This window comes from Piliocolobus tephrosceles, unplaced genomic scaffold (assembly GCF_002776525.5).
Source record: "Piliocolobus tephrosceles isolate RC106 unplaced genomic scaffold, ASM277652v3 unscaffolded_38813, whole genome shotgun sequence".
In the NCBI taxonomy this organism is placed as follows: domain Eukaryota; kingdom Metazoa; phylum Chordata; class Mammalia; order Primates; family Cercopithecidae; genus Piliocolobus; species Piliocolobus tephrosceles.
In genome coordinates, this window is record NW_022322991.1 from 1 (window position 1) to 12,370 (window position 12,370).

Below are 12,370 nucleotides of genomic sequence, written 5' to 3' on the forward strand. Positions count from 1 at the left end.
CCCAAAAAATGTGTGAGCTAGAAAACGCAAACCAATAGTCGTTTTTTGTGGCTAATATCATCTGAGTCCAACATGAAATTTATAAAATTTCAATTATATGATCAAATTAGAATCAAGGGGCTTGAGTTATACAGTAGCATTTACCAATGACTTCCCTAGGACATTTCCTAAACCTGTCCACATTTCAGGTTCTGCACCTCTTAAGTGAGACTAAAAGTGCATGCTCCAGATTAGAAAGAAACATTGAAAAGTTTACATTATGATACAATATGTTTTTACACAGGGCTGGGACTAGCATGAGGCACACGAGGTACCAGGAGGCTATAATTTAAGAAAACACTTTGAGGGTTGATATCTGACAATGAGAGCCTCTTTAAATTTTATGCTTGAGATTATCTTGCTTGTCTCCCCTTGGTATCCATGGAATAGAACTTTGAGAAAGTATCAAGTGAGAAGGAGAAAGAAATTTCTAAAAAATGATAAGAATTAAAGCACTTACCTAATTAAATCATTCTGGAAAGAGTTACGACAGAAAAATAAATAATACAATGAATTTAAGAAATACCTCCTGAAAATTAATCAGGTGAAAATAATGAGTAGTCTTGCTGTCAGAGATACAGTATAAGTAAAGCAGCCAGACCTCAGAATAATCTTAAATCTTAACTAGTTAAAGTAACTTTTGTTACTACCTAGGTCATTTAAAGTGTTTTTTACTTTGTAATGGAATTACAAAGTAGTAACTTGAAATTACTTTTCACATTCAAATGGCCTGGATCCACATTTCTCCCCTATATGAATTTTTGTCTCTCATTATAAGATAAATCCTTCTCATTATAATAAGAATGGTATTTACACCTCACTCTCTTTTCAATAAAGGCTGAGGTTTATAAAGACAATTCTACCTCATCCTCTTTTCAATAAAGGTTGAGGCTTATGAAGTAAGCAATAATGAAAAGAGGACCAAACAGACTAAAAGAATGCTATAAAAAGAAAGAAAACTGATAGAGTGCAGGAAGCAGAAGCAGAAAAACATGCTTGTTAGGAGAAAATCCACAGAGGAGTATGACCTTAGATGAGTCAGCTTACTTCTTAGGGGGGAGGGGGGGAGGGATGGCATTGGGAGTTATACCTGATGTAAATGACGAGTTGATGGGTGCTGACGAGTTGAAGGGTGCAACACACCAACATGGCACAAGTATACATATGTAACAAACCTGCACGTTATGCACATGCACCCTAGAACTTAAAGTATAATAATTAAAAAAAAAAAAAAAAGATGAGTCAGTTTACTTCTTTACCTTGGTTTTGCCCATTTGTGAAACAGCTGTAATAAAAGTACCTTTCTCATAGTATGGTTGTGAGATTTAAATGGGCTATTACATGTAAAGCACTTAGAACAGTGCCTGACAGTGAGCATTCTGCTGATGTTGGCTACTACTGTAATTATATTAGAAATTCTGTCAGGTAATCTCCATTCAAGCAAGTTTCTAATTCAAGAAATACTCTGTAGGTCTCTGTATTACACTGATCTGACTAATGCCTATCTTACACCTTACATTTATGCTCAATCTTGTTGAATTACATGGTTATCAAAAATAACTTTGTTTCAAACTTATTTATTTCCACTGCACTTGCTTTTAAAATGCTTGCTTCATCAATTTAAATAAATGTTACATAAAGCAAAATATACAACAAATTTGGCTCATATGTAAATACTAAGTTGAATTAGTTGGAAAAACCAGAGATAGGCAAATCTTGAAACACACTATCAATAAAACACAATTTTGTCAAAGTCTGGGGAAGACATTATACATTTCCAGAAGGATTCCTCATTCAAATGGCTTTTTGAGTTATCTTGAAGTCATCACTTTAAAGAGAAACACCAACTAGAGAAATTAAAGATGTTTCCAGATAAGATGATCTAAAAGGATAATGTGGAACTACAGACATTGGAAACATACACAAAAAAAGTTTTAGATGCTCCATTTAAATTTGCAATGCTTGAGCATTCCCATAATTTTTACCTCAGATAAAGTATTCAAAGAATACACTTATTTTTATGATATCCTTCTTCAACCAACTTTCAATTAACTTGATATCTCCATCTCTATCCTAGTAGGTAAGAGACTTTCTATAGTAATAGTAGCTTGGGGAAAAGAAACAGAAAGCTTGAAATTTAGGGCTGGCCCAAGGCAATCATATATGTGACATTTAAATTTTCCTTTCTGATGGTCCAGCCCATTAAATCTAGGCAGGAAAGGAGGCAGAATCAAATAGAAGCAGTAGGGAAAAAAAAAAAAAAAAAAAAAAAAAAGCCCAAGTACCATGTCTTTTTCCCCTCAGAACTTCAGTTAATAAACATGAAATATCTGGCTGAGAAACCCAAGCCCAAACCTCAGTGTGCAAAATAACTTGTATGATCTGAACAAATTGTAGTGTTCTAGAACACATGATAAAATAACTTTGTAAAAAAGAAAAAAGCATCAAAAAATCTGCCTTTGTGTTTTGTAAGTATGAATTCTAACACATAATGTTAGGTTATGACTTTATGTAGTGGATTCATTACTAGCGATTTATGTGGAATTTTCATTTTGTAAAGCAAATTTTACTGGAAATATATTAGAAATGAGTAAATGCTTCCACGTAGATGGAGTAGAAGGAAGAGGAAACATTTAGTAGATAATTTTAAAGCCTAGAGACACAACTTAACTTGTCTCATGTAATTTGCATCAGTATTTGGCAAGAGGCATATATATTCTGTGAATACAGAGCTATTACACATTAGTAAAAAGATAAATATTCCTATAATAGTATAGATGGTTGGAAATGTTATGAATGGAAAATTAATATAAATCCTTGATTAATAAGAATACACAAACTTGCATATTTAGTAGTGATTTTTAAAATGTAAATTTAAGCAGGGAGATAACCAATGTTGACAAAGGGAGAAAACATAGCAACACAACACAATTTGACAATTAAAGTTTGAAAGTATTAAGAATATGCATTACCTATACAAAAATATAGCAATGGAAATAACCACAGTTTATGCAACATATAATTACAAGCACATATTTTACACACAACAAAAAATCGTGTTACAAACAACAAAAAAATGTCCAATAGTAGGAATTTGGTTAAATAAATTATCACATTTCTACAAAGGAGATATGCAACAATTAAAAGTGATGTTGCAATTGCATATTTAATAAAATGAAGAAAATGCTTATGCTACATTACTAAATTTCCAAAAAAGTACAAATTAATATATTATGTGAAATAATCCATCTATATAAAAAGATAATGAAAAAAGAATGAAAAGATCTTCATCAAATTTTTTCAATAGTGAAAAAATTAACATTGATTATCTCTGGAATCAGTATTTTTTAATGTTTTTAAATTATTTTGTTGCCATCTTTGTATTGCTTAGTATTTTACAAATGTTATACAGGATCATGTATTAATTCAATAAACACAGGTAAAACTTAAATGCTATAAACAATATATTTTTTATGCTGCAAATGTTCATTTTTATTTGAAGCCTTATCCAGCTGGTAGTGATTTCTCCTTTCTTGAAGCTTCATCACACTTTGCTTCTATTGTACATTTAGGAGTTAATTTATATAATCTTGTTCTAAATCTACTGGTCAACAAACTTATTTTCCTTTGTAGAGTTTCCCTTTTTGATCTCAAGAACACACACATTTCTTATACTTCAGCAGAATACACAAAATATGTGGGTAGAGTGATCTATACAACGATTATTTTAAGGTAAATATTTACACAATATCTAAAATTTGCCAGGCACTATTGTTAAGGCCTGGGGTTGATGGAAACTTGATACTATCATTACTTCATCTCATGTGAGATAGATCAAGAAAAGAAAGAACTGTGAAATGTTGTTTATAAGTACATGGAGTGGTAACTCAGGAGGGAAACCAAACCCAGATTTTGCGGGCTCAAGAAAAGCTTTTCAAAGGAAATATATAAAAGAATTGATAAATGAACAATGAACTGGGAAAAATATGGTGACCTTGAAGTAGGATGAAAGTTTCGGGCAAAGGGAAGACCAACTACAAAAGCTCACAACTGACCAAGGGGAAAGAAGTTTGAAAAACTGAAAGTAGTTCCTGACCTGGAGAAATAAAGCCTTTGAGGTGAACTGAAGCTAGATCATAAAGACTCTCATAAGCTTTATTTACGTCTTCCCATTCTTTAAACAATTGAACATTAATTAATATTGTATAATTTAAATTCCTTCAGTTTGGTTAAGTAGTTTTAGAAAAATAGTTTTAAAATTTCCTATTGTCCATTAAGAAATGAATTACACTGGTAAATAAAAATAATAAAGTGTATCCTATGTTTCATATGGAAGTTGGGACTTCAAATTTATTTTTGCAAGATTCATAATGTTTAATAATTTGTTTGCATTTGCTCTTGGGAGGAAAATGTGGATATAAACCATTTATGACGCTTCTCTCTCAGCTGGAAATTACTCAGGAAACTCTTCATCAGATGTAAATTCAATTTACAATAACTATTTTAATGATCTTCTCAGTTTTTTATTTTAAATATACAGGTGACTTTTGAACAACACAGGTTTGAACTGCATTATTTCACTTATACACAGACTTTCTTCAGCCACTGCCACACCTGAGGCAGCATGACTAATCTCTCCCCTTCCTCCTCCTCGGTGTACTTTAAACATAAAGACGATGAGCATAAAGGCATTTATGATGCTCTACTTCCCCATAATGAATAGTAAATATAATTTCTCTTCCCTATGATTTTAATAATATTTTCTTTTCTCTAGCTTACTTTATTGTGCAAATGGAGCATATAATATATATAAAATACACATAATACATGCTTATCAACTATTTATGTTATCACTAAGGCTTCCACTCAACTGTAGGCTCTTAGTAGTTAAGTCTTGGGAGAGTCAAAAACTATAGCTGAATTTTTGACTAAATTATATTCAGTCAAATTATAAATTATAGCTGAATTTTGTGGGGGTTCAGCACCCTTAACTCCCATCTTGTTCAAGGGGTTACTGTATTCTGAATTGTCTTTTAGCATGAGTCATAATGCAGGTATAGTGAAAAACATTTGTATCTATTTAAAAATAATACAGGTAAGAGTTTTAAAAATTATATATTTTTCCTACATGTCATCTGGGAAGAACTTAAAATGGAGTTATGTAAGAAATATATAAGCCTTTTAAATTTGACCTTTTATTTCTGGCATTAGAATTTAGTATACTGGGAAGGAAAATGTGTAAATAGAAATCAAGCAAACTATTCAGAACTGTTTAAGATCATGTATAAAAAGTTATACTTAAGTTACTTTTCTGCCTGGAAAATGCCATAAAGCAATATGACTTTTTAATATTTTACCTATTGCTAAAATTTATCTCATTCGCCCATATTTTGTTATGCTGTATAAGATATGAGATTTGGGAAATATAGTAATTATCAGAAATAATATACTTTGTGAACAAAATATATACTTTAGGAATGGAATAAATAAATAATGAAATACTATTTGTGAGTTTTTTTTGTGTTTGAATTTGTCATCATGCATGCCTTTTTTGTCACATTTTGTTCTTTTCTAAGATTAGGATAGGTAAAAAATTATGAGATGATTAGGAATTTGTAACTGAAAGACAAGCAGACTTTGAAAGAAAAGGATATTCCAGATATTCCATTTGGTACTTGTGAAACATCAAACTCATGTAATTTCATAATTACGGAAACTTCTTAAGAAATAGTGAGTTATAAAAGAAGACATACAAGATTATACAAACATATAAAAAAGCTCAATATCACTAATCATCAGATAAAGCTAATTAAAACCAAGTGAGAGACCATCTCACCTCAGTCAGAATGGCTGAGTAAGAAAAAAAAAAGTAAACAACAACAACAACAACAACAACAACAGATGTCAGCAAGGGCACAGAGAAAAGGGAACACTTATATACTGTTGGTGGGAATGTAAATTAATACAACCTCTGTGGAAGGTAGTATGGAGATTTCTCAAAGAACTAAAAATAGAACAAGCATTCAACTAAGCAATGTCACTACTCAGTGCCTACCCAAAGGAAAAGAAATTGTTATATCAAAATAAAGCCTGCACTCATGTCTTTATCCCAACAGTGATCATAATAGCAAAGTCACAGAATTAATCTAAGTGTCCATCAGTGGATGACTGGATAAAGAAAATATATGTAAACACCATGGAATACTATGCAGTCATAAAAAATAATAAACTAACGTCTTTTGTAGCGACATAAATGTAACCGGAGACCATTATCCCAAGTGAAATAACTTAGACACAAATATTAAATTAAAAATATTAAAACTAAAAAAAAGTAAAGTAGTCACTTAAGCCTTGCATCTTCAGTAAGCACTAATGCTTATATCTTATCTCCTGAGAAATTACCTGGGTGAAAGAGAAAGGAAGGAAGGAAGGGAGGAAGGGAGGGAGGGAGGGAAGGAAGGAAGAACTTAAAAAGAGTACGCTGAAGGTCTTGTTGCTTGGAAGAAAAACGTAAACTTTAGATGCTAGCTCAAAAGTCTGCTATGCTAGCTTTCAAGTCTGATATGAATCACAGCTCCTCATTTGAAAACCTATTAAAAAGAGCAGCAAGTTTAATAAAGAGCAAGCTAAATCTCTTGAGAATAATTCAAGCTGACATTGAAATGTGTGCTGTCACAATTTTGCTCTGTAGACTTAGACACGCTGCTATTTGCCCAGCATTGGGGAAGGGGAGGAGCACAAACCGACTCACAGTTCGAGATGTTGGAGGAGCGGAAGGACTTGTTAGGGAAACCATCTCCTGGATTGCTAATCGGAGTTTTAAGCGATGCAGTGGATTGCTGATTCCAATTTCTCTCTGGATCTCAGTGTCAGATAAAGCAGACATGATGGCACCACTCTTCACGTTGGCTCGGCAGGCTGCAACGTACCACGCAGGCATTCCCAACCAAAGCTGTTAGATAGGAAAAAATGCATTAACAAATTATAATAATAGTTGTCATTTTAGTGTCTCATATGCCAGGAATTATTTTATGTATTTTACATACGTGACCTCATCCCATAAGATAAAATGTTACCATTATTTTCCCCAGAGGAGATAGATGCACAAAGAAATTAAATGATGTATTTAAAAACAACAGCAAGGTAGTGATAGAAACAAGATTTGAAATTGAGAAATGCTAGCTCCAGAGACTATTTTAACTAGTGATAAAATGATTGCTGCATGGCACCAAGTTCCCCTTTGTATGTAGGGACTAGAACGGCTACAAGCCCCATTTGATAAGGGACTCAATTAATGTTTGTTTAATGAGTGGCTTCAATTTATAATGCTCCTTTGAAATTCTGAGTGAAGAGAAATTCTGTCACAGAAAGAGACAGCTGTGCCATAGCCAGCCATGTGATTTTGATCAAAACATGCAGTGTAGCTAAGCCACATTTCCACCTACCTTCCTATACCATGTGAAAGATGTGTGAACTTAATTAGATGCTATATATGAAAATGCCTTTTGGAGAGTGAAATGATGTACTAAGAAAGAAGTTAAAATTCAAATCATCGAAAAACTAAAGAAAGTAACAAAATTAATAATGCATCAGAAATTAGAGATTTTAAGGCTAGGCACAGTGGCTCATGCCTGTAATCCCAGCACTTTGGGAGGCTGAGGTGGAAGGATCACTAGAGGTCAGGAATTTGAGACCAGCCTGGCCAACATGGTGAAACATCATCTCCACTAAAAATACAAAAATTAGCTGGGCATGATGGCGGGTGCCTATAATTCCAGCTACTTGGGAGGCTGAGGCAGGAGAATCACTTGAAACTGAGCGGCAGAGGTTGCAGTGAGCTGAGATCAGGCCTTTGCACTCCAGCCTGGGGACAGAATGAGACTCTGCCTGAAAAGAGGAGAGGAGAGGAGAGCGGAGGGGAGGAGAGGGGAGGGGAGGGGACGGGAGGGGAGGGGAACAACAAACAAAAAGGCCAGGAGTGGTGACTCACGCCCGTAATCCTAGCACTTTGGGAGGCTGAGATGGCTGGATTGCCTGAGCTCAGGAGTTCGAGACCAGCCTGGGCAACAGGGTGAAACCCTGTATCTACTAAAATTTAAAAAAAAAAAAAAAAAAAAAAAATCGGCCGGGCATGGTGGCTGGTGCCTGTAATTCCAGTTAGGTGGAAGGCTGAGGCAAGAGAATTGCTTAAACCCGGGAGGCAGAGGTTACGGTGAGCCAAGACTGCCACTGCAATCCAGCCTAGGGAACAAAGTGAAACTGTCTCAAAAAAAAGAAAAAGAAAAGAAAAGAAATTAGATATTTTGATTTTTTAACTTTGCTGTGAGACTCTTGAAAGACAATTAAACCAGTATTTCTATGAACACAGCACAGGTCTGGTGCACCCTTAAGCGCTGTGTGAATGCCAATCACAGGCATTATATTTCAGCACCTGAATAACATCACTTAAAGCAGGAATATTCTTCTGTTTTCCCCCATAATTAGTTATGAGTAAGAAGCACAAAACACAATAAAAATGTAGCAGTTTATATATTTGTTTTTGAATGTCCAAAAGATTGGTTGATGTTTTCTTGATGTTTGTTGAAATAAATAGGTTGAACAAAGGAGAGAATTGTGACAGTGAAAACAAGTAAGTGAGATAAAGAAGAAAAACTATAAATCAGCAAAATACAGTGCCAAGAGCTCTAGACCACAAATCAGAAGACGTGAGCCCTAATTCCTTTCCGGTCTCATTGGTGAGTCATGTAACCCATTTAAACCTCAGCCATATTTTCCTCATTTGTAAAATGAAGGAATCAAGCTTGATTATTTCTGAGGCATCGTGATAGCTGTCAAAATGATCTCTACCTCTTGATATCCATTCCCTTCTATAATCTCCTTCCTTTGGAGGTTGGCTTGGCCCAGTGATTTATTTCTAATAAATATCTGATGATAAAAGTGATAGGATGTCGCTTTCCAGTTTAGGCAATAAAAAAACTATGGCTTCATTCTTGCTAGTCCCCTTCTGCTCTCTTTCCCTCTGAGCTCTCACTCTGGAGCAAGTCAGATCTCAGTAGCCTTATGGAGAGTCCCATATGACAAGGAACTAATGTTTCTGGCCAACAGCCATCAGGAAACTGAATCATGACCCTGACCACATAAATGAGCATGGAAGTGGATTCTCCCCAAGTCCAGCCTTGAGATGACTGCTGTCCTGACTGATACCTTGATTGCAGTCCTGTGAGAGACTCTGAGCAGAGGCCATTGCAAAGCTATTCCCAGACTCCTGACCCATAGAAGTCATGAGATCATGAATGCCAAATTTGGGGGTAATTTGTAAACAGCAATAGATAACCAGTACAAACATCCTTTTAGTTTAAAAATTCTACAATATTTAAAGAATATTTCTCTCTTTTGAAAAAAAAAATGCCAACAAACGAAACTTTTTGAGTCAGTGTGGACTGGGTTGTGATAGTGAAAGAGAAAATAAGGGGAAGATCTAAGTACAGTGCGTGACTGTACAGATTATGCTTTCTTCCAGTGGGTTAGGCACAAATAATTGACCTTGACGGGTACATTATATATGATGGAAGATAGGACTTAACTATTTAGTTTATAAACTCAAACTGTTCAAAATAACTAATATCTAAACATGTCTTCTTTGGACCCTAATGATTTTTTTACCCTTGTCTTCTAAGATATTTGAATTTCCACACAAGTTAACATCACCCAGATGCCTGCCAATACATTGTTACCAATGTCATCCATAATTAGACCTTTAAGAGTCTTTGATGTAGATAAATGGCGTGTGAAGCATGGAATTCTCGCCTACACAAAATTCTTAACAGGCTGTGCACTCAAGGAGGAGTGAAAGGAGATGAAGTTAAAGCTTTCATTCATTGGATCACTCAGCTCATTCATCTTGTTTATTCCATTTCATAATTTAAGTTGCATTAGGAATCACATTATAGGCAATTTCTATGTACTCAGAACAGGTTTAATTAGCACAAACTTCACTGTCTGTCATCTCCTATCACCTTAATGTCAGTAAGTCTGTTTTTTTTTTTTTTCTTTTTATCTGAAGGATTTGTTCGTCGCTTGCCAAAACAGCAGCTAACTCTTTGTCAAACTGCAGCTCATTTTATCGGAGCAAAAACCGAACAAAGAACTGCTATCATTTCTGAGGTGTGATTTCTTAAGCATTTTGTCTTGTGATTGATTTTTTAAATATAGTAATTTTAAAGACACGGTTGAAAGAAGCAGTTCTGATCGCTAATATCTGATGGCTAATATGCTAAATTTCCCTATCTCATGTGAAAGAATAAAGTAAAAGCAAAATACAGGTATTTTTCATTCAGTCCAAGGAAAAATACAAAGCATGTTTCTAGATATATCTATGTAAGTCTATTTTTAAAACTAAAATGGGCTTTAATGTTTTGTTATTGATTATTTACTTAGCTCTAGCTATAATAAAATGAAGATAGATAATTTTATAATCCAAGACCATTTGAAACACCGTGTATAATTACCTCTGTCAGGCAAGGAAAACCTGGATTCTTCTTTGCCCTGACACAGGCATATCCTAGCAGCCACTAGCAGCTCACAGAGAGAACTGAATAGAAGGGGCAGTGAACACTACTGTTAAGTGACACAAAAGAGCCCTTTGCAGTCAAATATGTAGTTTCCTCAATGTCAGAGTCGGCTTCTGCTGCCTTCCACCCTGTTCACATATTCCCTTATTTTTCCAGAACACTATGTTGTACAGGAAATGCTAAAAAAAAAAAAAAAAAAAAAAACAGTTCTTCTTTTATTGTAGCATTCAGTTTGGACACATAAGGGAATAAGGGGTAAGTCTTCTGTTTTATCCCAAGTGTCTAAAACTAGCTGGTTCCTAGGCTTTAGGGAATTAGGTTCAGGAATTAAATTATAGGCAAAGGAATGTCTCTTGGTGTATCTAGGTGATCTTACTCTCTTGGATTACAGAAGTGTTGAATATGGAGAGGGTCTTCTCTGTAACCTGCTAATGAGAAAGGACCCTGGCGTAATGGATGTGAATGGACGTATTCTTGCAACAATAAAATTTTGTTTCTTCTCCCCCGGGTGCGGTGGTTCAGGCCTGTAATCCCAGAACTTTGGGAGGCCGAGGTGGGCGGATCACGAGGTCAGGAGATTGAGACCATCCTGGCTAACACAGTGAAACCCCGTCTCTACTGAAAATACAAAAAAAAAAAAAAAAAAAAAATTTAGCCGGGCGTGGTGGCGGGCGCCTGTAGTCCCAGCTACTCAGGAGGCTGAGGCAGGAGAATGGCCTGAACCAGGGAGGCAGAGCTTGCAGTGAGCCGAGGTCTCGCCAATGCACTCCAGCCTGGGTGACAGAGGGTGACTCCGTGTCAAAAAAAAAAAAAAAAAAAACGTTTCTTCTCTTGCTCTAGAAATGAAGAGGGTGTGATTTAGAGACACTTCCTTTTATCCCACTGCATGCTTTCTTCTGCTACAATCACAAAAATGTGTCAGAGTAAAATCACAAACTTATTCCTTAGTAAGCAAATAGTCCCTTATGAGTAAATCCAGACTAAGGGGGTGCTGTGATTTCAGAAACTTGCCTTCACCTGTCTCAAAAAAACTATCAACTTAGTAGTGATTGATTTAAGGGCCTCCTGGTTTCATTCTCTTACCTCTAGCCATGCGACCACAGTCGGCCCATCCCACTGGGCAAAAGGTAATCCCTTTCTCCGAGCTTCCTCAAGAAGTTCATGCCTGAAGTATACAGCAAAGATTATTAGTCAGGTATATGGAAAAATATGACTGTGATTATTTTTAATGATAATATTTTAAAACAACCAATCATTCTTTACAAGATTTTTTATGATACTATATAGAATAACAGAATTCCTTTTTCCTTTGAGTAATACACACACATCATCCATTGATTTTATTAGGAATGAAGCATTGACATAGAAAAGTAATTTTCCCCAACATTTATTTATGAAAATTAGAACATTAAGCGCTAATGGAATTAGAAGTGGAATTATATTATCAGCAAATATCTTATTCCTTCAATGAGAAAATGACCCAAATGTTCATATTCAAGTATGCATTATGGGATCTAAATGTGGCTTCGTCCATCTGCCCTGCTCTCTTTGCCTTACTATCTCCATGGCAAAGAAAATGCTTACATAGACAGGCAGAAGATAAATTTGGTCCTTTTAGTCACATTCTAGTGATGTGGTTGATTTTAGTATGCCCTATAGGTCCATGGGTCTATCTTAGGAGTTACTTGTCTGGACTATGAAACTACATCTCATTTGGAGAAAACTCCAAGGTAAATTGATTTCTAACACTCGAAAGCAAT

At 35.1% G+C, this 12,370-nt stretch overlaps 1 protein-coding gene across 1 annotated transcript; it reads right to left on the reverse strand.

The window, feature by feature from the left end:
* Window positions 1-6,528: 6,528 nt before the first annotated feature.
* Window positions 6,529-11,775, reverse strand: LOC113223112 (liprin-alpha-4-like; the record flags this gene model as incomplete). The annotated part of the gene is made up of 2 exons (XM_026452683.1): window positions 6,529-6,991; window positions 11,694-11,775. Coding segments are annotated over 2 exons (388 nt in total), but the record flags the coding sequence as incomplete, so codon positions are not given.
* Window positions 11,776-12,370: the final 595 nt, after the last annotated feature.